Source organism: Pelodiscus sinensis, chromosome 19, assembly GCF_049634645.1.
Source record: "Pelodiscus sinensis isolate JC-2024 chromosome 19, ASM4963464v1, whole genome shotgun sequence".
Lineage (NCBI taxonomy): Eukaryota > Metazoa > Chordata > Testudines > Trionychidae > Pelodiscus > Pelodiscus sinensis.
The window spans coordinates 28,833,712-28,859,925 of NC_134729.1; the positions used below are offsets into that span (position 1 = coordinate 28,833,712).

The following is a 26,214-nucleotide window of genomic DNA, read 5'->3' on the forward strand; positions in this document are numbered from 1 at the left end:
GGTTCTGAGCGGCGTCCGTCCCGTGGAAGCGCGTCCAAGGGGGAAGGGGAGCACAGGGGTTCTGCACCCAGGCTGCAAAGGTTCCCGTGCTGGGGGTTGGCGGCGCAGCTCCCGGCCATCGCGGCGAGGCCATGTGATACTTGTTCGCACAGTCCCTTCGGCGCGGAGATAATCGGGATGCTGCAATTGTGTGTTTGCTTTTGTGAGTTGTGCAGTGCTGAGCGTGTCCACGAGGAATGTCCCTGTCTCATTCTTATTTTAAACCATTAGTCAAGATGAGGATGAGGAGGACGATCTTCTTCCCCCAGAGCAAAAAGCCGAGAGGGAGAAAGAGAGAAGGGTCGCCAATAATGCCCGTGAGCGTCTACGGGTCCGTGACATCAACGAGGCCTTTAAAGAGCTCGGACGCATGTGCCAACTCCACCTTAACAGCGAAAAACCGCAGACCAAACTGCTAATCCTACACCAGGCCGTATCAGTCATACTGAACCTGGAGCAACAAGTTAGAGGTCAGTGAGGCTCCCAGAGTGGTGATATTTGACGTATCTGATCGGCACGGGGCTGTCTGTCTGTCTCCCCTGTGCAGTGGGGCCTGGCGCTGGCCTCCTTCCCCCAGTGCTGCCTTGGGGTCTCAAGGCCTGTAAAGTGTCTCTCTCCTTTTTTATTTATTTATTTAAGTTTTACCTTTTGCATCCCTGCTCTGCTCTCTGGTTTTGTTTTTGAAGCTGCTGCATGTGCTGCATGTGTGTTCGAATGTACGCGAGAGCTTCCCTGGGGGGCCTGTGTGCGCCTCTCAGCGCTGCCCTAACCTCTGTAGAGCGCTGCCCTCGCGTACAGCAGAGAGCATCCCCGCCCCGGGCCATAGCGAAAGGCGTGTCTGAGACGCAACAGGCGGTGGCAGCGTCTGCCAGGGCAGACCTGCCCTGCCCATCCTTTGCCGCCGTCACAGCAGCTGTAGGAAATACAGCATGCTGCCTGCCCCGCTTGGGGGGGGCTTGCTAGGTATTTGAGGGAGCTGGAGGAACTGCAGGCAGCACTAGGAGCAGCTGGGCCAGAGGGGGGAGGCAGGAAGTGCTCCAGCAGGAGGCACTGTGAGCAGAGAGGCAGAACTGGCGGGTGGGTGACGAGCACAGAGGAGGGGGGGCGCCCTCCACATTTGGGCGTCCTGTGCCTCAGAGCATGCTGTCTGGGAGCAGCTCAGCTCTAGCTACACACTGAGGACCACCCCCTTTCCTCCCCCCGACACCACCCGTGTTCCCTGTAAGCTGGGCACTTGGGCGCCCGCTCAGGAGAGATTCCAGGGCCGCCCAGCTAGTGAACAGAGCACATGTTGATTTTTTTTTTCTGCTGGTGGTGCACATTGGCACATGCCTTGGCGCACATAGAAAGGTTTATTCCGCGCATGGATGGGAAAAATTCAAGGGAATGTTGCACATTCTGCAGTTCAGATCTTGCACTTAGCAGCACCTCTCTTGAACAGACTCTTGTGGAGAGACAGTGGTTTGGGTCTGAAGCCCTTCTCCTGCCAGGGCAGCATGGCTTTACCAGCCAGTGCCCATTGTCGGCACTTGCCCCCAGGGTGCAGGGTCTCTGCGGGTGCGATCAGTCCAGCCGAAGAGGAAGCTGTTGGGTTTATTTCCTGCTCTGAGCAGCAAGGGGGTTTGCTGCTTTTTCTGTAACACTGTGCAGTGCATGCTCCCTATTAACTCCCTCGACCCCTCCAGCCGCCCTTGCAAAAGCCTCTGTGGCCGGTTAACCCCTTTCCTTCCCGCAGAGCCTGTGGTCCTATGAATCCATGGTTTGTGCCTGGCTCCTTGCCCCCTGCTGGCCTCTGCTGTTGCACTGTGACATGGGAGTTCTTTTGTGCCTCTGCAGTTTGTAGCATTTTGCCTTTTGTAACGTATATTTTTCCTGTCTCCCTTTCCCCCCTTCCTTTTTGTTATTTTTTGTTCCGTTCTTTCCGCTCTCCTACAGACAGTCCCCAGCCGTGACCTCTCGGTGGTCCCACTCTCTACCTTGTACTTGCTGCTTGCTGATGGGGAGGGCGGGCGAGAGAGAGTTGGCACCGTGTTCACTTTGGTCTCCTCACGCTTGTCCCTTTTTAAAGCCTTGCTCAGAGGTGGAAGCCGCCTGCCGGCGCTCAGAGCCAGAGCGAGAACGCCTCCGTTCTCTGGAGAGAGATGCCTCTTTCCCCCGCCGGCCCTGCCGTGCGCCTCCCAGAGCGTTCCGTGCTGAGGAACGCCCCCGGGGCAGATGGCGCCGAGCCCCCTTCGAGATGGAGCCTCTGCTGAGTCAGTCCGCTTGGACGCAGACGTGGAAAACCGCAGGAGCTCGGAGGCTGTGAGGAGAGCTGGGCCGTGAAATGGCCGGGCAGCGCAGATCCATGTAGTGCGGTCCACGGCGGGGCTGGGTACCGAGCGGTGTTCCCTCTAAGCTACAGGGCAGCACAGCTTTGCAAGTGATTAATCAGCCCGCCCAGGCAGTCAGCTCTACACAGGGAGCCCTGAGCCTCTGACTGGGCGGGGCTGATTAATCACGTGTCCCCTGCAGCTTAGAGGGAACCCTGGAACCCACAGGAGAGTGCCCAGCAGCACTTCCTCGTGCCGGCGGGGGGCAGGAGATGGCAGACCGACGCGGGGTGAGGAGGTGGGCAGTGGTGACCCGCAGGGCAGCGTTTTCTGCTGAGGTTGGAGCCGTTACTGGCTCTGCCTGGGGTCAGGGAGATGGAGAAGCTGGCCGGGAAGCCAGGTGTTCTGCTCTCCGAGGCGCTGGCACGCTGACCCCGAAAGCCTGGGTCTCAGGGCGGGAGGGCCTGAAGGAGCCAGGTTAGTCAGGAACAGGACCAAGCACAAGTCACTTCTGTTCGGTCTCCGGTGCGCCAGGCGCTGGTCAGCCAGCCTGTGTCCCTGCGACTGCTCTTGTGGCTGATGGTCTAATCCCGTCCGGTTCTTCTGGGGCTGAACAGCCCGACGCCAGCTGGAGGCCGTGACCCAGGACCCTTCAGGCAGTTTTTCTTTCCTGTGCGAATTTTGCTCTGGGGGAGAAGGTCGTCCCTGCACCGAGGCGGGAGGCGGAGGGGAAGGGTGCTGCAGGTTGAGCCAAGCTCTTCAGGTGCTGTCAGCAGGTCTGTGCATTGCAGGCCACCCCCAGGCCAAGCCCTCTTGGTTTCTTGCTCTAGACGCAGCCAGAATAGCAGAACCACTGAGGTGCCACGCACAGCACAGCCGCCTGGCCAGGGACGAGGCTGCCGAGAGGCCATGGTTCTAAAGTTCTCCGTCGCTCTCATCACCAACCCTAATTTGGGCCAGGTCGTCTGTCCTTATGAGCCCTGCACTGGGCATCGGGGCCTTCTGGTCCCCCTCCCATTGAATTCCAGGGGGATTTGGGTGCCCAGCTCTCTGAGGCTGGCTTCTGCTTTGGGATCTGGATTGGCAGGTTCCCCAGCCTCGTAAGTCTGCCCCCATGGCCCTTTTTTCTGGAACCTCTCACGTCTCGTTGACTCGCACCCTTAGCATGCTAGGGGCTGCATTTCCCAGCCCTGATGCGTAGCCGCTAGCTGGATTAGAGTGACGTTCTGCAAGGCCAACTCTACCACCCTCGTGGCGTTGATGCAGCCATGCGGTGTATGCTGCCTCATTCCTGGCCCCAGCCTGGCAAGCTGACCTCCTGGCAGTTTTGGGGTTGCAGGCTAAAACTCCTGCAAACAGACTTCAATTCTCAACGTTCCAAGCTGTCTGCCCGATTCAGGGCTCGGAGCACAGGGCTGGAAGCCAGACGTTCTGGGTTTGGTTCCTGCCTCTGCCACTGACCAGTTGTGGGACCGTGGCAAGGTGCTTCTTTCTCTGGGCCTCTATCTCTCGACCTGTCCAGTGGGCGTCAAACTGGCCGACTAGCAGGGCTGGTTGAAAAATTTTCCACCACGACTGTTTTGGATGGACGATTGAGCTTTCAGCTAAACTAAGCTTTCCCTGTTGGTGCCTGCCACCGGCGGAAAACTGAAAACCAGAATGCTTGTTTTTAGCTGAAAACCGTCTGGTTTTCAACTGAAACTTTGTGAAAAGTTACCATTTTTCCCTGGGAGAACCGTCCCCTTTTCCGACTGGCTCTGATGAGGTGCGCAGGGCGGACATGCTAATCTGAAAGCATGAAGGCGATGGAAAGGATCGCTCTTCCCAGCTCCCCTTTTCCCTTCCCCTCCGCCCCCCCCATGTGTCAGTCCTTTTCCTCCCCCCTCCCGGGCGTGCTGTCCCTGGGCAGAGAGAGTGACCTAGTGCTGGCAGCACCTTAGCTTGGCTCTCTGAGAGACGGAACCCGAAAATCGGGCGAGTTCCTGTCTCCGCTCTCAATTGGCTTCTGCAATGTGAGGTGGGTTGAACTTTTTGCAGTGGACGCTAGTGGCACTATCAGCACAGCAACTGACCCAGCCCCTTGTCGGCTACACCCTCCCTGACTAATCCCTGTGGTGCTGTGAACCCAGCAGTACAGACGAGGCCCTGTCACTGGAGGACAAAGATCTGAGGGACCGGGAGAGGAGAATGGCCAATAACGCCAGGGAAAGGGTGCGTGTACGGGACATTAACGAGGCCTTTAAAGAGCTGGGACGCATGTGTCAGATGCACTTAAAAACGGACAAAGCGCAGACCAAACTGATCATCCTTCAGCAAGCGGTGCAGGTCATTCTGGGCTTGGAGCAGCAAGTACGAGGTATGGTAACGGGACAGGTGCATTTTGGGACTTTTCTCTTCCCACCCGTTTGTGTGTGCCTGGCTCGGGAGATGTGTTGATATCTGAAGCTTTGGTTGCAAGGTTGAATGTTTGCAATGCCAGTGGTGAGCTGCAGTTGAAAGCACTTGGGCTGAGATTTCCCAAGGCCTCGTCTATGGGGTTTGAACACGTAATATATGGAAATTGGTCATCCCAGTCCACCTGGTAACTTAGGAAAACTCCATCTTAAAGGTCTTCAGCCCACCGACTCTGACGGCCATTTTTAAAGCAGTACGTGTTCGATTGGCCCAGTATTCCTGCATGGGAAAGAAGCTTTGCCCTGGCAGGCAGCAATTACATGGAGCAGAAGGGTTACAGAAGGCTTGCACTGGGGTTACTTCCTTGGGCGTTCCAATGCTTCTGTCTGGGACTCCGGGCTTTTTCTTTCGGATGCTGTTGCTCTCTAATGCTATTGCACGAATTGAGTGTTTCTCCCCACCCCCTACCCTTGCTCTGTTTGGCATAGAGCGCAATCTGAACCCTAAAGCTGCCTGCTTGAAGCGCCGGGAAGAGGAGAAAGTGTCCGGAGTAGTAGGAGATCCCCAGATGACACTTTCAGCTTCGCACCCTGGTCTAGGAGATGGTCACAACCCCGTTGGACACATGTGAAGGTATCGCCCGCTGCCCGCCGGGTTCCAGCACGCTCAGCTGTGTCAGTGTCTCTTGGAAATCGGCGCATATCATGACACATTTTACAGCTTGGCTTTAATCACTCAATGAAATTCCAAACAACCAGTGGAGCAAACGAAAATGCCTGATTCTGGCCCGTCAGAGCTAGCCCTCTAACTCTGTCCAGTAGGATGAGTGATGGGATAGGATTCCCGTTTGAAAATACTGCAGTGCAAGTTAGAAAGCTTCTTTAGCTTGTCTTTATAAATGAAGCAGACGTGGAGACATTGAATTCCATCAGTTCCTGACTAGGTTATTTTCTACCCCCACCCTTCCCGTACACCCCTAGGGACAATGTAATATCCAGTTGCTTTCTGTCTCTGCACAGAGCACATCCACAGACAAACTGGGTCAGAAAACTGAAGCCTGGTTAAAGCCATGTGCACTCCAAGGCCCTTGCTCTGCAAGGACTATCATAGTTGCTATGAGGAGCAAGATGGGGTATTAATAGGCCTACAGTAGGATGGCCACGGACGCTTTACTCCATCCCTTCAAACCCTTCCTCCCCTGCCTGCTCACAGAAGTTTGTGGAGCGTTTGTCATGCTCTGTGGACACCTTCCAGTTTTCCTTAGTCCCTGCAGGCCAGGGGGATTTCCGTTTAAAATCGGTTTGCTGCAACGGGGACTGAAAAATAAAACCGTTTCCAGCCCTCAGTGCCAGCTCCAAGCTTCATGCCACAAGCTGCCACTGCTGTGTTGTAAAGCCATGTAGCACCCAGTCCCCTTCCTGCTGTTGGCCAGTCCCAGTTAGCCAGCCCATTCTGGGTGTCGCTCCGGCTATGCCAAGATGCAGAGAGAAATGTCGGTGAAACATGGCCACTCGTGTTTGCTTGTTCAGTCACATGCTGTTTGCAGTGCAGTTGTAGCTGTGTTGGCCCCAGGCTATTAGAGAAGTTGGTTCAATACCTCTCCCCCTTTGTGTCTCTGATATGCTACTGGCACGTGTTTTAATTGCACAGGGTATAATTCTCCCACCGAGATGAGGCCCGTTTGTATGAACTTGACACTTCCATGTGTAAGGAACCTAGTATTATTCTCACTTGGGTTTCCTCTTTTTTCCTTTTTTGTTTTTGTTTTTTGTTTTTCTTTATTTGTAGATCTTTTTGTTCCCCTGGATACAGAGATGGGTAGGAAGCAAACCTTCGGTGTGACCTGCAGCCGTCTTGAACCATAAACTTTAGTACTGCTAATACTGACACACGAGAGAGAAGCCTGGCATGCTTTAAGGGGCGTTAAAAAGAAACAAACACTTGGTCAAAAACAAAACAAAAAAATTGCCTTAAGTATAACGTATGGAACCGTCAATACATATCACTCAGTTAACAGGGGGAGCATCGTGTTCTCTTGGCTTGTTCTCAAGCAGCCAGCAGCAAAATTGTGCCTAAGCTTAATATTTCTTTTTTTTTTAAAAGAACATTAGTTATGAGATTTTTTAGGTAGAACAAAATAGCAATGCCTTTTGGTTTTTTTAGCTTCTTTTGCATATGTTTTGTAAGCAACAAAAAAATTTTTTGTATAAAAAAAGTCTTGTACCCCACGCTTTTCTGCTGCTGTTTCTATAGTTGATGTTGCATCTTTAGGATCAACCAGAATATTAAAATTGTATTAAAAGACTGGATATAAAAAAAGAGAAATTCTCCAGTTCGGCTCTGAAAGCCACTAAATGCGAATGTAGCCATGGTGGGATATTGTTCCTAGCGTGGCTTGTACCTTCCATGGTAAAAACCCACCTGCTGAATTCATCATCTCTGCTTTGGCCACTTCTCAGCTGGGGAGAGGAAGTCCGACGACAAAACAAGTTCCGGCAGCTTACTTCAGTGGTTCTCTGGCTTCTCCCAGCCTCGGTCACAGGGGAGCCGCCGTGGGCGGGGGTGGAGGGTTGCAAGTTGCTTTTCATTCCCAGGGATCCCCAGGGGGCTCCTTCGCGGGAGGTGAGGGTGAGAAGTGAAGCGGCAAAGATCACAACTGTCTTCTGGAGCCTCACTGCCAAAGTAGAGCACACGGCCAGATTTGGCAGCTCCTTCCACCATGGAAAGAGAATGGACCTGGGGGGAAAGGAGAAGCCGGGATATTGTGGGAGTTCCAAGGTAAGCAAAGAAGCGACCCGCTGTGGACAGGAGCTGAGAGGAGCACACTGTGTTTTCACGCCCCTGAGCAAGTCACCCGCCACCGGAGCCACTTCCACGGCAGGAGGGGAGAGAGACGTGCCGAACAAAGAGTGGCAAAGAACAAAGATGGAGAGAGGGGCCGACAACTGGCAGAACAAAGACACCAAGACACAGAACAAAGAACTGAGTGTGGCCCCAAAAAAGGGCAGCCCGGCTGGGGAGCAGCTCAGTGTGGTATTGGCCATGGCCAGCAAATGAATCTCAGCCTAGGTTCTGGGTGGAGAACAAAGTGAGCTGGAGCATTGGCATGTGCAAATCCCTCCCAGCCTCGGGGAAGCAGTGCCTGGCAGCAGGAAGCAGGGATCCTCCAGCCCATGGAGACAGCGTGTCTCTGTAGAGGCAGCTCCTGTCACTTTGTATTTGGAGCTGGCAACTCGAAAGTGCCACAGGCAGCTGCAGCAGAGTTCTTTCCACCCTCTCCCTTAACCTGGGTCAAAACCAGCTGCTGGCTTCTCTTCAAAGCACCCTCACAAGCAACTTTCTCAGCAGTCGGCTCTTCTGTCTGCATGTTCGCCGCAGGCCCCAGCTGGACAAAACCACTTTCCTGGGGGTGTGGATTTAGCCTTTGGAGGCGAAGGAAGGAGCTTCTTTTCCAGACGGATCAGAGAGGAAAGCGCCCAGGTTTCCCCCCGCCTAGCAAGACCATCGTGACATCCCGTGAGGCTGCCCAGCATGAAGAAATAGTCCCCACCTCCCTTGAAAGGACCTGCAGCATCTTCATCTTCCTTTGTGGACCTGCTGGCTTTCGAGAGTCCCTTGGGAGGGCAGGATGTTTGCTCAGCAGTGCCTGGGCCCCTCAGTGCAGACATTTGAGGCTGCCCCCTTTGCATTCTGGGAGGATGAGCAAAGTGAGGTGCTTAACGTGGGCCGGAGCTGCAGACCCTGGCTCCGGGGAGCAGAGCTGACTCAGAGAGGATGGAGCTGGGCTGGGCTGGAACGAGAGCAGTTCCAGATGCTTCAGATTTGTATCTCCTCCTCCCCCGCCAAAGAAAAGCGTGGGAAATTGTCCCTGTGGTTTTCCCTCCAAAAGCAGGTCTGAAATGTTTCATGACCAACCCCACCCAGCTATGCCAACTCTGCCCCTGTGGGCTCTGCCAGGCTAATGCCTGGAGGGGGCAGGAGGTGTTGAACCTGCTTGGCAATGCAGTTTGGCCCCTGCCCAGAGGCAGTCCCCTCGGGCAGTGTGTCTCTGGGTGGGACTGTCCACCTCTGTGGCCGGGCGGATGAGGCGACAGGCTGCTGAGGGAGCAGGGTGGCGTGGCTTGTTCGATCCCTACGCAGCTAATTGTTCAGCTTCCTGTGAGGCGAGGGCTGAGGTGTCGGGAGGGGGGCTAGCAAAGCGGGAGTGGGGCTGTTTCACTGGGTCCTTCCCCTTCCTCCTTCGTGGCTCTGGTTTGATGCACCTGGGGCTTTGGGGAAAACATTTTTGCAACTCTCTGGTCTGTCGAGTTGCCCCTCTGAGGGGAGGAGGTGTGGCAGAGGGGGCGGGGTTAGATATCTTGGCACATCTTCATCACTGCTGGCATTGACTTAAGCTTCTGGCTTTCCTCGGTGCTGGCATCCGGCGAGGGTCACTGCCTCATGCCCTCAAGGGTCTGGGAAGTCTCCAGAGCTCGGTCTCGTTCTGTGCCGCTGCCCCAGTTTGAATTCTGGTCAGTCAAATTTGGCAGCCGGCCAGGATGGTTTCTCCCTGCCCTCCCCTGGATGCATGGGGCAGCCAGCGCATCCGACCCCTTCTCCCCTTCCAGAGGCCCTAGGGACTCTGCAGAGAGTGGAGCAGTCCGATGGCAAGGCTGGGATGTGCCAGCCCCCCCCTCCCCCCCCTTGCAGGCTCAAGGCTCACTCCGTGCTATTCTAACCCGGTTCGTGCGGCCCTGCTGTGTTGGGACGTGGCCGTTGCTTGGTTGTGTGGCGGGGGTTAAAACTGAATACAGGCCGGGTAGGGTCAGCCTGTTTCTGCCCATAAATACTGGGATTAAACTGCTCTTCCTTGCCCTGGGGCTTCTTGCCCGCACCAGGAGAGAGAGTCGAAGGGGGAGTGAGGGTGAATCTTGATGAACCCCCATTGTAATGTGTATTGGGGTGGGGGGGTGAGGCAGCCTGCCGTGTTCGACCCTGCTCTTTGTATCGCGTAAGCGGCTTCGACCCACCAAGTATTTCTGGGCTGCCGGTCTCGCAACCTCTGCCCCTCGTTAAATCGTTCCAGCGTTGCTGAGGGAATTGGGCCCTGTCCCCATTGAGATGGGGCTCCCCGGGCTGCTGCTGCCATCTCGCTTCCTGCTCCCCTCCCTCCCGAAGGCCAGGGTGAGGTGGGAGCAGCGTCCTCTCCCCGAGCCACGTCCGGGACACTGGCCACTTCTGCTCAGCGTCAGTCCTAGTTTAGAAAATGGAAAGTGCCCAGTGCTGTCTCTAGTGAATGGCTCTGCCACAGCCTGCCCCTTCCCCAGTGCTGGCCAGCACGCAGCCCTGTCGGGCCCTGTGAGCCGGCCTGCACCTTGTTGTCCAAGGCAGGGTATCTTGCTGCACTGGGGAAAAGAAATGGCTGGCAATTGGCTGGGACCAGGCTGGTCTCCCTTTCTCGACAGGCAACTTCCCCTCCATGCCCTCCCTGAGATAGTTGTTTTGGGGGGGATCCGTCTGTTTTGTGATGAGCGGGTGAAAAAAGTTGGGGGTGTTTTCCAAACAGAAACACACAATTTGAAAATGTTTAGTTTCTGATTTTTAAAAATGGCGTGTTCAGTCTAAAAATCCCAGAAACTTTCAACCCAAATGAAAAATGGCGGTGAGAATTTAGGTTTTGGTCAAAAGTTGAGGAACTCCTCCCTCCCCCCCCCCCCCCCCTTTATGTAATACTCTGTGCATTCAGCCAAAGGCGGGAGGTTTCAGAACCGGCCCTGTGAATTGTTCAGCACAACTTGCTTTTGCCAGCGGTCAGAGGAGGCTTAGAAGCTTCTTCCATTCCTGTTCATGGGTGAGGAGCAGCTAAATCCCCAGGCTACTTCACAGATTGGCACCTCTTTATCTAGAAGGGCTAAAACCCCCGTCAGACTTTGGAGAGATCTGGCAGCTGGTCTTTGTGGAGCCTGTAGGCTTTAAAATCAAACTGTGTCTGCTACTTCCAGAGTTTTGTAAAGGGTCCTACTTGGCTCCACCCTGTCCCATGGAGAGCGATTCGTGAGCCCCACATTCACTAGACAAATCAGCGTCCAGGCAGCAGCAGCACTGGATGTCTCTGGGTAGCAGGCAGGTTGCAGAATGGGGGCACGTGGCCAGGACGTGCACACGGGGCTTGCTGCTTCCTGGTGTTTCCCCTGCCCGTTCGTAGCTCCACGTCTGTGCGAAGAAGACCCAAGTATCGGTGCTGGGTTGTCCTCAGAAGGCGTCTGGTTCTTTAAGGGGACGTGCTCTAGCAAAACATAACCCCCAAAATAAGGCTTTGTAAACAAAATTCCTACAAGATGCATAAGGCCCATTGGAATGTTTCCCGGGGAGTTTTAGATTTTAAATGCCCCGGAAAGATTTTAGACTTTCCTCTGCAGAGTTTGCACCGGATCATTCCTGCTGGGTGAGCGCAGGAGACGGCAGCTGGACCCATTGTCCGTGCACCGCGCAGGCTGGGAAAAGTTACTTCAGTCCCTGGCACCTTGAGCTTTAGCTATCAGAGCCAGGGTTTGTCACGTGGTGTCTAAGAACGACCTTCACCCAGCTAGCAGGGCACCGCAGCACCCGGTGTGAGGGAACGCAAACCAGACACGCTGCTCGATCCATGAGTGTGAGGTCCCTTTCCTAGGCGACTACGTCCCAGGCGCAAAATGCCTCCTGGATGCTGAATTTGGCCATCAGTCTCGCTGCCTGAGAGCGGCCGTTGCTAGGCAACGCTGTCCAAGTAACTGTCCCATTTTAATCCAGGTTAGGCTGGTTTTGTGAGTGTGTCTGAGCGCGGGGAGGGGGCGGGGGGGAAGCTTGGTGGCAGGTGTCCAAGCCCACATCCACTCACCGCATCACCTTGCTTGTTCGGGGATGCTCTGAGGGGGGATCAGCACTGGGCATTGAACCTGGGACCTCAAAGTGGCCAGCCCCTCCTCTGTCAGCCACAGCTGTTGCAGGCTCCGGGGTGGGGTGAACTGTGCAGGCTGTCGTAGGAGAGGCTTGGCGCGCCAGGCTCCCGTGCCTGCGAACGATGTGGGGCAAAGGAATTCCTGGCTCCCCTCGGCACGGGAGCCCCGGGCGCCTCCGCAGCTCAGCGTTTCCTTTCCAAACTGACGAGAATGAGCTCAGCGACCCTGCCCACAGCTCCCCTGCCCCTCCCCCCGGCTCCGGCGTTCGCTCTGGTTTCTGCTGCAGAGCTCGGGGCAGAAGAACCGAAGTGAATCTGGAGCCTCAGTGCTGTTGAAAGCCCTCCCCGGAGAGGCTGTTGCATGGGACGAGTGTGCAGGGGTTGGGCTCAGCTGGTCCCAGCTGCTGGTGGCAAACACGACCAGGTACCAGTGTGCTGCTCGCAGCCACTTGTGGCTGCTTCTAAAAATGAGTCACGCCAGGGTCCTGCCTCTCCTTAGGGCTTCTGGGCTGCAGCCAGTGGGAACTTTGCCAGTGACGGCCAGAGGGCAGCCTGTCCAGGCCCCTTCACGGGGAGCTCTGGGCGCTCCACCCCCAAAGGAAATGGAGAACTGGCCCCTGGAGCAGAGAACAAACAGAAAGCGAGGGGAGGGGGATCTGTGGTGAACAGCAGCTTGGGTGAGCAGCGTGGCTCTGGGAGCCAGTGCAGTGTGGGGCAAACCCAACCTGACTGTCCCCTCCTCCATCCCAGGACATTGCTGGCTTAGACCCAGAATCACCAGGCCTCGCAGAAGGCCCGTGCCCCTCTGTAGTCCTATGCAGCCCCCTCTCCTGGGCTCCCTCCTGCCGTCAGACAGCGAGGCCTGTTCTCTGCATGCTCACCCACAGGACCTGGGATTCAGCGTCGAGGTAGACGTGGCTCTGCGTGGAGACAGGGAGAAGGGGTGACCTCGTGAGGTTCCTTCCAGCCCGGCGTTTCTGTGATTGTCGCATGGTGCAGTCGCCTGTTCCAAACCCAGCTCTGCCTCGCGGGGCAGCAGTGCGCCCGAGCTAGGGCTGAGCTGGCTCTACCCAGAGCCGTTCTTGGCCCATGTGGGTGGCTTTTTCGGCACTACAGCCTAGCGGTAAAAGCTGACCTGGAGAAGGTGCCGAGGGCAGCTTCAGTCTTCCAGCTGGTGACCAGACCCAGTAGCAATGTCCTCTCCGCTGCCGCTTTGAGCCTGCCCAGGCATCCTGCAGCAGAGACCTTCCTGAGTCCACAGGGAACCCAGATGAGTCCAGCCCTGGCTGAGGGAGGAGCTGGGGTTGGCTGGATTCTCCAGAGATGTCTCATCCCTCCTAAAGACTAAACTTGTTAGTCTTTAAAGTGCTACATTGTCCTGAATTTTGCTTCATCCCTCCTGTTCACTTCAGGGCTGCCCTCAGCATCCACCCCCTCTCCCTTCAGCCCATCCATCTTCAGGGTCCCACCTCCCCATCCAAGCCTCAGAAGCTCATCCCTGACCAGGCTCTAGTAACCCGGGAAAGGCGAGGTCAGGGCAGCTCTAATGCCCCCGAGGCCTGGGCTAGAGAACACTGCAGTGACTAAACAGCTGGCAAGAGCAGCCATTTCAACCCCTCCCCCCCATATCCTCTGGACAAGGCAGCAGGGAAGCCTGCTCTCTGCTCTCGCTCTGGTGTAGGCTGGGGCGTGGGGCTGGTGGGGAAGGGATGCAGCGGAGGGAGCCCTGGTTGGGCTCTGTTGTAAAGCACTAGCTGCCTGCACAAGTCCAGAGGAATCCAGGCCGTTCTCTGCCTGAGCATGGGTGCAATGGAAGGGGGAGGGAGAGGCGCATCTCTTGCCCCTCGGCTCACGATGCCCATTCTGTCCCAGCTGCCCTGCTTAGGGATCTAATACTCCTGCCCCCTATGCAATTGGAATCGGCCATGGGCAGCGGGAAAGTGACTTCTAGAGTCAGGCCGAGTGGGGCAGGGTGCTCGAGTGCCTGTCCACATGATGCTGCTTCCTCTTGTGGCAGCGTCACTAGCAGCACCTCCACACCCTGCCCCCTGCTCAGCTGAGCTCCTCCTTCCCCCGTGGGGCCCGTTTTTCAGGAGGGATGCTGGAGGTGTCCCCTGGGGACCTCTGAACCGTGCTGAGACGAAAGGGAAACAAACGTCTCCCTCCCGTTTAGTGCCAGAGCTTCAAATAATGACCCTTTGGAACCCACCAGCTCAAGCAAATCTTGTGTCTTTGGGGGCGGGGAGGACACAGAAGTGGTAAATAATTTACCTGTCTTCATCTTAGGGGAAGAGGGAGAAGAGAGAGGGGCACCTGGCGAAGTTGACTAAGGACAATACTTCCATCAACCAACCCACTTTTATTTCATTGCCTATGGGGAAATTACCCGTTTTCTAGAGAAGACTCAAATTAGTTTAGAAAATGAAGTGCTACTTGATTCCCCTTTATAAATATATATATTTTTAGTACTGGGGGGTGGGGCAGAGCAATTGTAGGGGAAAGTCTGGGGAAGTTGTTTATTTTTAACCCCTTAGATGGTTTTTTTTTCCTGTCTTTAAGAAGAAAATTGGTCCTGGCTTTTGATATTTATGCTGCCTACCTGTAAATCCAGATGTACTTAAGTGGCTGAAAATCCTTGTTCTTAAGTCAAATACACATTATAGTTTTGAATTATAATTATATATATATAGTATATATATATATGTCTAACCCAGAAAAAAAAGTATTTGGGGGTTGGGAAATGCATTGTTCTTTGAAATGAATCACAATTGGGGGATAAAATTGTGTTTCTGAGTGCCTCGAGATATGAATTGTTTTCATTTTTTTTAAAATAATTTTATACAAGTGTCAAAACAGCTGGCTGGATTATTTGGAATTTTTAAATAATCCTAACTTTTTTAAAGTAGATTTTGAGAACTGTCCTGTATATAACAGTAATGTAGCAATAAATGTGACATTTTATAACAATATTACTGGTTTCCCATATCTGTCTTTCAGATGTTGTATACCTATGAATGAAAAGTTGTAATAAAGGTTTTACCTTGTACTAAAAAACAAAGGCTTTGATTGGCCACTGTCCCCCTTTATTTTGTTGTTGCTTGTTTTTGTGGTTTGGCTATTAGGCCGAGTGTTTAATTTCAAACTTCTAGATCCACATTTTAAGCAGCTAGAGTGTGGCCAGTACTTCCATGGGCTCCCCTCTCTCCTGCCATGTGCAGCTGTTCTGCATTTCTCTCTCTCTGGGTTTTCTCCTGCTACCCATCATCTGTAGTATCTGGGCCCTTTCGATAGAGCATGGTCCCTTGCAGCCTGTATGGAGTCTTTAGCGCTTCTCCCTTTCTGGGCTCTGAACTCTGCTCGGGGAGGGCTTGTGGGGTTTTCTACTCTGTCAGCTAGAAGGGCAGTCAGTGCTGTCTCCTTATGGCTTTATGGAGGGGCACCATGGATTCTAGGCCCAAAGTGCACTGGGCTCTATGCAGGATAGGGGCCTCCATTGTGGTGGTGCTGCAAATGAGCCTCAGAAATGCCCCGCCCTGACTCCAAAGTGATGTTCATCACACAAACCCATAGCATGTCTGGCAGCACTTTGTTTCTTGCGTGAATAATTTTTGAGGTTCTGTGGCCCTGTCCGGCAATGGGGCTGGACTCGATGACCTCTTGAGGTCCCTTCCAGTCCTATTATTCTATGATTGACAGCCAGGGAGCTTAGCTTGGATCTCCATCCACCAGGCTTCGGAGCAGCACCCACCACAGGGATCTCCCCTTCCCTGCCTGCCTTTGCATTTTCCTGCCTTGATTGTTCGGGTCCAGTTCTCTCCGATAGTTTCATCAAAGATTGAGATCATGGAAGCCATAGGGCATACGTCTCGTCCGTGGGCGATGCCAAGCTGGGAGGGTTGCGAGTGCTTTGGAGGCAAGGGTTAAAATTGAAAATGATCTGGACAAACGATTTGCAGAAAAAAGCTGAAATTCAATAAATGAAATCCAAACTACCATAGACTCTCCTTGCTCTAATAAGCATATAGCAGAAGGGATTTATTACTGGCCACGAACACAGTATGGTGAGAGTGACCGTGAAATACTCCGGGAGGTTAAAAAACAATAGTGGGGAATTTTGACTCTTCCCTATACTCACTGGGTACGCGTCACCACAGGATGGGATGCAGGGAGAAAGTTTGACACCTTAAATGATGGCTTCTTGGAGTAGCTGGTCCTGGAACCCACAAGAGGAGAGGCCATTCTTGATTTCGTCCTAAGTGAAGCATGTGATCTGGTCCAAGAGGTGGCCCATCGCATGGTAACAGTGACCATAATATAACTGAACGTAACATCCCTGTGGCGGGGGAACAACACTAGCATTTCACTTCAGAGCTGGGGACTACACAAAAATGAGGAAAGTTCCCCTTTTAATTTGTTTCGGTGCCAAAAGTGCAAGCTGCATGAAAACGTTTGAAAGACGCCACAATTAGAGGCTCCACTTCAACGTGCACCCCAAATTAAAGAGCCGAATACGGGAACAAAAAGGTGACTAAACAGCCAAGTGTAAAAGAAGCAGTGAGGGGCAAAAGGCCCTTGTTTAAAAGTGGAAGTTAAAACCTAGGGTGGGAAATAGAAAGGAGCAAATGAAGTGCAGAAATACACTTGGGAAGGCCAGCAAAGAACGTGAAGGACAGCTAGCCAAAGGCCCGAAAGGTAAGGGCAAGAGAAAGGCAAGTACGCCAGAAGCGGGAACCGCCAGTGGATGATGGAGATGCTAACGCAGCGCTCGAGGCTAAGGCCATTGCGGAGAAACCAAGGCGACATCTGCACTATGCGGCTTTCCGCAACGGCTGTGCCGCGACAGCCAGGCTGCTGAAAGGGGCGCGTGACCCTGTGGGGGCGCTGTGTCCTTCACTCTACCCATCCCAACTCAGGGCCATGGGGATGGGTCCCCGTGTGAAGGGTTGCCAGGGTAGGTAGGATAATAGCCTTGGAGGAAGGAACAATCTCCCAAGTTGGGTTCATCATTTCCATGCGGCTGTTCCACTCCGCGCGGAGAGGCCGTTCAGTGCAGTAGAGCAGGGCAGGGAACCTCAGGCCCGGGGTCTGATTGCAGCCCCTAGCTTGCCTAGATCTGGCGAGGCTCAGGGCTCCGCTCCCAGCATGGGGGAGCCAGCACTGTCACCTAGCCCCTCCCCCATCTCCCTATGGGGCTGGAGCGCATACACCTAGTAGGCTGGCCCCCCAGGCTCTGGTGTGCAGGGGGAACGTGGGGAGTTAGTCGGGCCACGTCAGCGAGGGTTTGGTTTGTTTTGCTTCTCACTTGTGTGCGGCTTCCGACTGATTTTTCTCTTGGTCAGTTGCCCCCGACCCGAACAAGGATCCCGGCCCGCAGGAGAGTTTTACTTTCCATTTTCCCAATCATGTGATTTCTCAGCACTTGGCTGCAGTGGTAACCTTGGAATTTTGCTCCTTGCCCCCAACCCTTCCGAGCCGGAGTTCAGCTCAGGTGGCAGAAGCTGCTTCACCGCAGGGAGAGGAGCCAGAACGTCTGGAGGCTGCGGAAAGGTAAAGCCGAGCGAGTGCTCAGTGGAGGAGGGATGTACAAATGGCCCCTCAGCGCAGCACGTTTGCTGCACGTCAGCCCGTTAGACCCGGGGCAAACGCTGCAGCTGTCCTGCACGTGCTCCCTTGAGGGACGGAGGGGGGATGCTCTGCAGCTAGAACCTCCCTGTGGGAGAACGCTGCAATGAGCCAGCTCTAGACACGGGGGACTGGGAAATGGCGCAGGGTTTTCTTTCTTTTCCCCTTCATTGTGGTTAATCGACGTACACGGCGCCATCGGAGCTGCCCCTTAAAACCCGGGGCAGGGTGCTCGGTGGAGCTGCCGGGCAGGCTCCGTGTGCCCTTCCCGCAGGGTGGCAGGAAGCTCTGTAGAGCCAGGGCAGAATTCAAGGAATGGGGTTCTCAGGCAGCAAAGCCTGATCCTCGCAGGGTAACGTGCACTGTCATGTCAGTCCTACAGGGCCAATGGGACACAGTTCTCTCAGCCCATGTTATCTTCCCCTGCCTGGGGCATCAGCGGGATGTAACCCCAGGAGCTCTGGGTCCGTAGCACAAGCCCCTCCCTCACTTGTGCGATAGGGAAAACTGGCAGAAAACTTACCCTGCATGTGGATCACCCTATAGGGCCAGGGGAGGGGAAATGCAGTACAGATCACTCCCCAGCCAGGAACAGACCCCAGCAGATGGAGGGATGAAGTGGTGTGGCGGTGACAGGCAACCTAGCCAAGCAGGTGAGCCGCCGTGCTCGTTCCAAAAGGCAGGGTAGTGCAGGAGATAGAAGAACTAGAGGACACCAAATGAAATTAATGGGTAGCAGGTTTAAAACTAATAAAAGAAAGTTCTTCTTCACACAGCGTGTAGTCAACCTGTGGAACTCCTTGCCAGAGGAGGCTGTGAAGGCTAGGACTATAATAGAGTGTAAAGAGAAGCTGGATACATTCATGGAGGTTAGGTCCATAAAAGGCTATTAGCCAGGGGATAAAATGGTGTCCTTGGCCTCTGTCTGTCAGAGGCTGGAGAGGGATGGCAGGAGACAAATCGCTTGATCATTGTCTTCGGTCCACCCTCTCTGGGGCACCTGGTGCTGGCCACTGTCGGCAGACAGGACACTGGGCTAGATGGACCTTTGGTCTGACCCAGTCCAGCCGTTCTTATGTTCTTATGAGATGAGCGTTGGGACTGTCCTGTTAGGGACCCCCTGCTTGGCCTCTGGAAGACTTGGTATCAGGCGGGTGTGGCCACACTGCCTAATGCAGGAGTGCCCCATGCCAGGCAGGCCCTGGGGCAGGCCCAGCTGTGAAGCCAGCAGTCGAGTCAGAATCGGGTTTGGGTCTGTAGGTTCAGACCCTTAAACGCTGTGCTCGGGTCGGGGGGGTTTCAGTGGCACTGCGCAGGCGAGTTGTGTTAAATCATGTACCGCACTGACGTGCAGCCAGCCCTGCCCTCCCCCGCCCCCCAGGCATCGCCCCCTTGATGCCAGCCCGCGGGATTCAGGGGATCACTGAGGGAAAGGTGCCAGGGTCTGTTGCTCCCCTGTTGCTCAGGCATGACTCTGGCCATTGGATGTGAGAGTCCTGCCCAGGTCTTGCCCCCTGAATGTTACTTTTCCTGGATTTCTAAGGCCTGGCGGGACTGTTAGATCCTTCAGGCTCGCCTACTGCGCAGCTCAGGCCAACGAACCTCCCCTGGCGATAATTGGATCCTTCCAGGGTCCACTGCCCATGGAACTAGAGAATGGCTTTTGGAAAGACTCCAGGCTCGATTTGTAGCATTGGGTTCTATCTCACCAGCCAGTCCGGCTTGTTCCTCAGAGCCAGCAGGAAGCCAGCCATTTCCCAGCCAAGCTAGGATGGAATCGGGATCCCCAGTCAATGCGCCCCCCTCCCCCCTATTACTGTGCAGGGAGAATGGACTTTAAACCAAATACGTATCCGGGGACAGCCATTTCTAGGTCCAAAGATCTAGGTTGGATATTGGGAAAAACTTTCCCTAGGCGGGTGAGGAAGCCCTGGGCTGTGTTCCCTAGGGAGGGGGTGGAATCTCCATCTAGAGGTGTTTAAGTCCCAGCTTGACCAAGCCCTGGCTGGGATGATTGAGTCGGGGTTGGTCCTGCTCTGGGCAGGGGGCTGGACTCGGTGACTCCTCAGGTCTCTTCCAGCCCTGGGGTTCTCTGATTCTACTTCTTCCGCGTGAGATCAGCCACAGGCTCGTAGGTTTTAAGGCCAAGAAAGACCAGTCGTTCGTCTGGTCTGATACCTTTACAGATCCCAACAACTTGCCTGACTACAGCAGGGCTCTTCAGCCTTCTTAAGCACGAGATCACTTTTTGAATTTCAGTGCAATGTAAGATCTACCTCAAACCCAAATCCCCTGCCCCCCCCCTTTGTGCCCCTTCTCTGAGGCCCTGTCCCTGCTCACTCCGTCCTCCCTCCCTGTCGCCGGGCGGGGGCCGAAGGTTGGGGCACAGGCTCTGGTCTTGGGCTAAGGGATTTGAATGCGAGAGGGGCTCTGAGCCGAGCCTGGGGCAGGGAGTGGGGGTGCAGGCTTTGGGAGGGAGTTTGGGTTCAGGGGGCTTTGGGCTGGGGCAGAGGCTTGAGGTGCAGGGGGGGGGGTTCATGAGCGGGGCAGGGACCTGGCTGCAGCTGGACACTGCTGACCTCAGGTGGCTCCTGGGGGGTGGTGCAGTGCGGCTAAGGCAGGCTCACCCCTACCCCAGTGGCCTTGCCCCACTCCCAAAAGCAGCCAGCAAACTCCCTCCATCCCAAGCCTTGTTGTGCTCCCCCTCCATTTGGTGGAAGAGGGGGCACCCTGACATCAGTGCCCCCCACCCCCTCCCTTCCCTTCTCTGTCCCACAAGCAGGAGGCTGTGGGGGGTGGGGGGTGCACAGCAGTGGGGGAGGGGCAGATGAAGTGCCCGCACTTGCTAGCCTCTTGGCCAGACCAGTCAGGATCACCTGTCAGAGGCTCCAAGATCGACCCCTCGATCCCGATCTGCCGGTTAGTGACCACTGGACTAAAGCATCTGCCAGAGGAAAAAAAAGCTCGTGGATTTGAAAGCCTCAGACAGTGAACCCATTGCTTCCCTTGGTAGCGTGTTCCCATGGTTAGTCAGGAGAAACTTTTATTTTCAATTCAGAAAACTTCTTGACTTCATCAGACTCCAGGTATCCCTGCCCCAGGGTGTGGGGCGCTGGGACTGACACGCTTCTGATTTTCCTTTGTGCTCCAGTTTAGCATCTACAATGTCAAGCTGCATCATTCAAGTTGCCAACAAGAGTCAGGGACCAGTCACGGTTGCTCTTAGCACCAATACGGCGTTACGCTGGCTGGGTAACTCTCTGAGCGTGCCCACCCCCGAGGTATTGCAATCCTTCTTCACGAAGGGTGAGCTAAGAGTTTTACCTGGGGAGAAGTCAGTTGTAAACGAAGTTAGCGTCTGGAAAAGCTTCACCTACACCGTTGGGTGCACAGGAGCCGAATGCTATTCCATTAAGGTGATGAGAGAGGAGGATGAGTGGGTGGCTGTGTGTCCATCCCCTCTGCATTGCACCTGGATCGTGGAGGAGAACAAAATCTACCGGGAAGATGACCCATCGAAATGCCAAGTCTTTGGGTAAGTTAAGCTTTCTCCTTCACATTATATCATTGTAACCAGTGTTCCCGCTAATTTTTATGACCATGTGCAGAATGAATTTTGTTCTGTGCACCCATATAGGTGATATGTGACACACTATATGGATGCACATAACAAAATTCATTCTGCAAAAGGACGGTGTCTGACCAAGGAGTTCGGAGTATGTAGGGGGCTCAGGCCTGGGGCAGAGGGTTGGGATGTGGGGAGGTGAGGGCTCTGGCTGGGGGCTCAAGGTGTGGGGTGGTGCTGGGGATGAGGGGTTCAGTATGCGGACTGCCCCAGGGAGGACTACCTCCAGTCCTCCCTCATCACTGCAGCTCAGGCTAGGTGAGAGGTGCCACTCTACAGCTGTGGCAGCACCAGCAGGGCGGGGGAGGGGAGCTTCTCCCCCAGCTATGACAGATCCATGCTGGAGCCTGCAGGGAGAGGTGTCTTTCCCTGCTGCAGCCCTGGGCCCCTATTCAGGGCTTAATAGGCAGCTGCATGGCCTCACAACTTGAAGGGAATTTAGATAAACCAGGATCCCCAACTTCAAATCTTTAAACCATAGTAGTTAATGCCTCGATAACTTCCATCACCATGCAGTTTTGACAGGTGCCCCGCCCCCTTTTGTGATGTCACCAAGCCCGTCACCTACACCCGCCCCATGACGTCACCTGGCCCCGCCCCATGAGGCATTAACTACTAACCATTTGTCACGCCCCAGGCAATTGGCTTAACAATCATGAATTTAAAAAAAAGATACTGAGCTGTATTTCTTTGCCATTTGGTTTCTCAGCACCAAGGTCTCGCTCAGGCTGGAAAACATGAACTTTCTTTGCAATAATAAGAGCTAGGCATTTAGGGTATGTCTAGACCAGTGGTCCCCAACCATTTGGGGTTGCCGGGCGCCCGGGGGGCGGGGCGGGGCCCCCCCATAGCCGCATTCCCAGGCTCGGCGCTCTCCCCTCAAGCGCCGCGCGCCCGGGGCCGGCGCTCTCTCCCCCCCTCCCCTCAAGCGTCGCGCGCCCGGGGCCGGCGCTCTCTCCCCCCGTCCCCCAAGCACCGTGCACCCGGGGCTGGCGCTGGCGCTCTCTTCCCCCCCGCCATGCACCGCGGGGAGTCAATCCGCGGCGCCCCCGGGGCCGGCGCTCGCCATGCGCCACGCGCCCGAGGCCAGACCAGCCCTGAGCACTTGGTGGGCGCAGACAAATGCCCCTGCGGGCGCCATGGCACCCGCGGGCACCGTGTTGGGGACCACGGGTCTAGACTACATGGCTCCGTCAACGGAGCCATGTAGAGGAGTTTACTAGACATAGGAAAATTAAGCGGCGATTTAAATAATTGCTGCTTCATTTACATCGAAATGACCGCCGCCGCGCTGTGCCGATCAGCTGTTTGGCAGCACAGTGGGGCAGTCTGGACGCTCTGTGGTCGACAAGGGAAGCCTTTCTCTAAATGCCTCGTGAAATGAGGTTTACTGGAGCGGTCGACAAAGGCTTCCCTTGTCGACCGCGGAGCGTCCAGATTGCCCCACTGTGCCGTCAAACAGCTGATCAGCACAGCGCGGCAGCCATTTTGATGTAAATGAAGCAGCGATTATTTAAATCACCACTTAATTTTCCTATGTCTAGTAAACTCCTCTACATGGCTCTGTCGACAGAGCCATGTAGTCTAGACGTACCCTTTTTAAAAACACAAAACGAAAGGGAAGATGTTTGTGTAATCACATGACTCTCGGAGCTGGAGTTTTCAGACAAACAACAAAAAATAGTGTGAGATTTGCCAGCAGGTTGTAAGCATTAGCGATGCTGGTAACTGGACTGTCCATAGTGATTATGAATGGAGTTTTAAAGGGAATTCTCTACAAAACCCTACATTAAGGTTACAACTCGGGGCTCAAAAGTCAGGAAATGCCATAATTAACATTGCCTGTTCACTCTTAATTTGGCCACCTTGTGCATATGCACAATGATAGAGCCATCCCCATCACATAGGACGCTTGAGCCAGAACTAGGGACGAAACCCAGCTCCTTGGGTCCTAGCCTTAACACACTTCCCTTCCTGTGCAGCTTCTGCTTCATTCACTGTCCTGTGCATTGAAGGAAGCACTAGAGCTGTAGCTACACAGGGATCTCGTAAGGAAGAGTGAAGTCCCGCGAATGGAACCCTTTCTATAGCTATTTTCCTTTGCTTTTTACAAAATTCCAGCCTGTGAAACCACTCAGAGGCCACTAGACCGTTTGACGATTAGACCAGCTTCACTGTGATTTCTGGTTTTAGAAATCCTGGTCCATTTCTTTTTACTTGCTCTAGACATAAAGGACTTCAGAGGAGATTTTTTCAAAGGCGACTGGTGAGGTACCCAATTCCCGTTGACTTTATTGGCAGTTAGGAGCCCAACTACTAGTGGTGCCCTTGAAAATCTCCCACAGTCATTGACTATCTTTTGTTCTGGTATCAGAAGGGAAGGCACAATCTTCACTCAGTTCTTCACAATCACATGCAAGTCTTGGCCAGACCCCCTAACCCAGGGGTTTTCAAACTACAGCTCGCGACCCAGCACCGAGTCGTGGAATTTCGGGCCCTGGGTCTCGTTGCTGCAGTGGGGATGTTGGACTAGTCGACTAACCCGCTGACCCTGGGCTCCATGGCTTTGAAATGCACAAGCCCCCCCTCTGGGAACTCCTGTGCATTTCAAAGCAGGCAGCTGCGTGCAGCCCAGAGTCAGCGGGACTTCCTGCCGGCCCCGGGCTGGACACGGAGTTCCACATTCCTTCTTTGAAACGGGGGCTCTTGTACATTTCAAAGGAGGAACGTGGAAGTGCCTGTCAACTAATCAATTACCCACATTTTAACTACCTGCCTGTCCTGGTACTGCAGACTGTGCTGCACCCCAGAAGCAGCTGGCAGCAAGCCTGGCTCCTAGATTGTGGAGGCATGGGGCACACAGGGTGCCACGCACTGAAGCGCAGCATGGTCTGTGGTGCCAAGAGAGGCAGGAGGCTGCCTTAGCACTCCCAATGCACTGCTGACCAGGAGCAGTTCAGGGTGAGCCCCTCCTGCCTCAGCCCTGCCCCCGCCCCCTCCAAATCCAAAGCTTCCTCTTAATGGGAGCCAAAGCTCTCATCCTCAGCCCCACCCTGGAGCCCAGACTCTGGTCAAATTGTTGGGTCACGGCATCAACGATTTGCTTCAACTGGGTCATGAGAAAAAAAGTTTGAAACCCCTGCACTAATCCATCCCCAACCAAAAAAGCTGGTTTGGTTTTGCAAATCTTGATCCATTAAACTTAGTTTTGACACAACCCACCCTAACCCCAGGATCCTGTTAGAACCTTTCTTTATTTAAACTACCAGAGGTGGGGGTGTTCAATAAAATTCTCCACTTTTGTCTCATGGGCAAACCAAGGGACAGGATGGAAGGGTTGAATTCTGGTCTACACTCAAACATCATAGTGGTTCAGGTCTAGGTCTGTTTCTGATCAGAGTTGCTCACTGTGAGGCCAAGAGAAGATGACGTGTTCATATACACAGCCCCAGTTTTGGCCCGTTGCTATTTTGTCTATATTTGGTGCTTTTTCTGGAGAGTTATAAGGTGTGCGAGGGAGGGCGATTAGCTTGTACATGAAAACTTGGTTAATTAACCTGAACTCTTCTCTGTATTCTTCCTGCTGGCGGGACTGACACTAATTGTTCCCTTTCTGCTCCAGCTTCGTGTCTGATAAATTCAGCTACACCATAAAAGTTGCCAACCAAACCAAGGAAGCTGTCACCGTTGTGGTTCATGAAGGTCTACTACCCCAAGTGCTGACTGCCGGTCCACTTGGAGTTCTAAGCCATGTGAGAGACAGCTACTTCAACACAGGGCTTCTAGTTGATCCAGGAAAAACAAAAACTATTCAGAAAGTGAACCCCAAGAATTTATCCTCCTATACATCCCTTTCTAAGGTAGCGGGCATGGTAAAAGTGCCAACCTACTGTATAAAGGTGGAAAGGGATAAACAGATTGCTCAGTGTAACACGCCTATGCATTGCACCTGGATCGTGGGGAGCCATGGAATGTGGCAAGAAAATAAACCTGAAGAAGTTTGCCCGTTTCAGTAATGTGCTTTTCTCCTTCCTGATATTTTTATAAGCAGGCAGCAGGAGGAGACCCTATACCTTATAAATCCGGGGGGCTTAGCTGGTATTTGCTATAAGAGCTAAAACAACATCTGTGTGTCTAGTGATTCTATTTCATGTGCCTGGTGACACATACTTTATGTGACACATTTTCACTTTTGTTGAATAAATCACCTGCAAATAATTTTTCTTGCTATTTATACAGCTCCACTAAGGCAAATAATAGCAGAATCAGACATCAGCAGAATCAGACATCAGCAGAATGTATTCAATGCTTTTTGTGACAATCAAATAAAACAGTTTCTTCCACTTCTTTCTTTCAAAGAAGCATCTAGACTGTTGGCTCCAAACCACCGATTCTCTCTGTCTCTTACACGCCCTGATCCCAAGAGCAGTGCTTGTAGAATCTGCTCATTCCTCCCTGGGGGAAGGGGAGGAAGAACAATGCCGGGAGCTAGCACAGAGTGCTGCTGCTGCCCCAAGGAGAGGGTGGGTGTGTACTCCCACTGAGGGCTGGCCAGCTCTGTTGGTTGGTGTTGGGGGGGGAGAACAGGGCTTGGCCTCACCTTCTCCTTCCCTCTGTGGAACTGACTGAGCCACGTGGCATGTCAGGCTTTGGTTGCCTCTTCAGTACAGAGCGCGTCTCTTGAGGAGGCACTCGGATGCAGGCCATCATGGGGGGCAGGGACCAGCTCTTTCTTCTCCATTTGTGCAGCACTGAACACACTGGGGTCTGGTCCAAGGCTGTGACTCCTAGGTACTATCACAGGAAATGAAATAAGGGGAGGTAGGTATAGAAGACAGTGACGGAGGCACAGGCCTTGATTGAGTTCCTAGCTCTGCCACAGACTTTCCTATGTGCCCCTGGTCAAATCACTTGCTCTAATTTGGGCCTTAATTTCCCATTACCTGGTGAAAGATGTTTCCCCTCCTCTTGATGGGGCTACTTCCTCTGCAGTTTGTGATATTAAGGTGAGCAAGTAAGTATTTAGATGCTGGCTTGAAAAGCTTTTCTCTCTTCCCAGCTCTGCGAGTCTCGGATTGTCTGGAGCAGGGCTCTGGAATTGTTTCAAATTCTTCTTTTGGTTTTGTTTAAACAAAGTAACATTAAGCATTGAGTTGTTTCCTTCTGCACCCTCCTCTCCCCCCACCCCTGAAGTACAACCTCTAATCCTAGCCTGGGGCTCTCCAGAACCAGCCCTAGAGCCACCGATTACATGAGGCTCCATTTGCTGAGCTAGGACTCCCATTCCACTGGTCTCCTGGTTTTCAACT

At 53.9% G+C, this 26,214-nt stretch overlaps 1 protein-coding gene across 9 annotated transcripts in view; it reads left to right on the forward strand.

Moving 5' to 3' along the window:
* The window catches only part of TCF3 (transcription factor 3), a 145,175-nt gene extending 120,052 nt beyond the window's left edge, over nt 1-25,123 (forward strand). For 5 of the 9 annotated variants that reach the window (XM_075903247.1, XM_075903251.1, XM_075903244.1 and 2 more), the window contains 4 exons: nt 271-509; nt 5,231-5,375; nt 6,531-20,815; nt 24,528-25,123. In XM_075903247.1, coding sequence (XP_075759362.1) covers nt 271-509; nt 5,231-5,373 — 382 coding nt within the window. In that variant the 3' untranslated portion in view covers nt 5,374-5,375; nt 6,531-20,815; nt 24,528-25,123. Of the gene's footprint in view, nt 1-270; nt 510-4,477; nt 4,705-5,230; nt 5,376-6,530; nt 20,816-24,527 lie in introns of all 9 variants that reach the window. The other 4 variants (XM_075903246.1, XM_075903249.1, XM_075903248.1 and 1 more) reach the window with 2 other exon arrangements.
* Nucleotides 25,124-26,214: the final 1,091 nt, after the last annotated feature.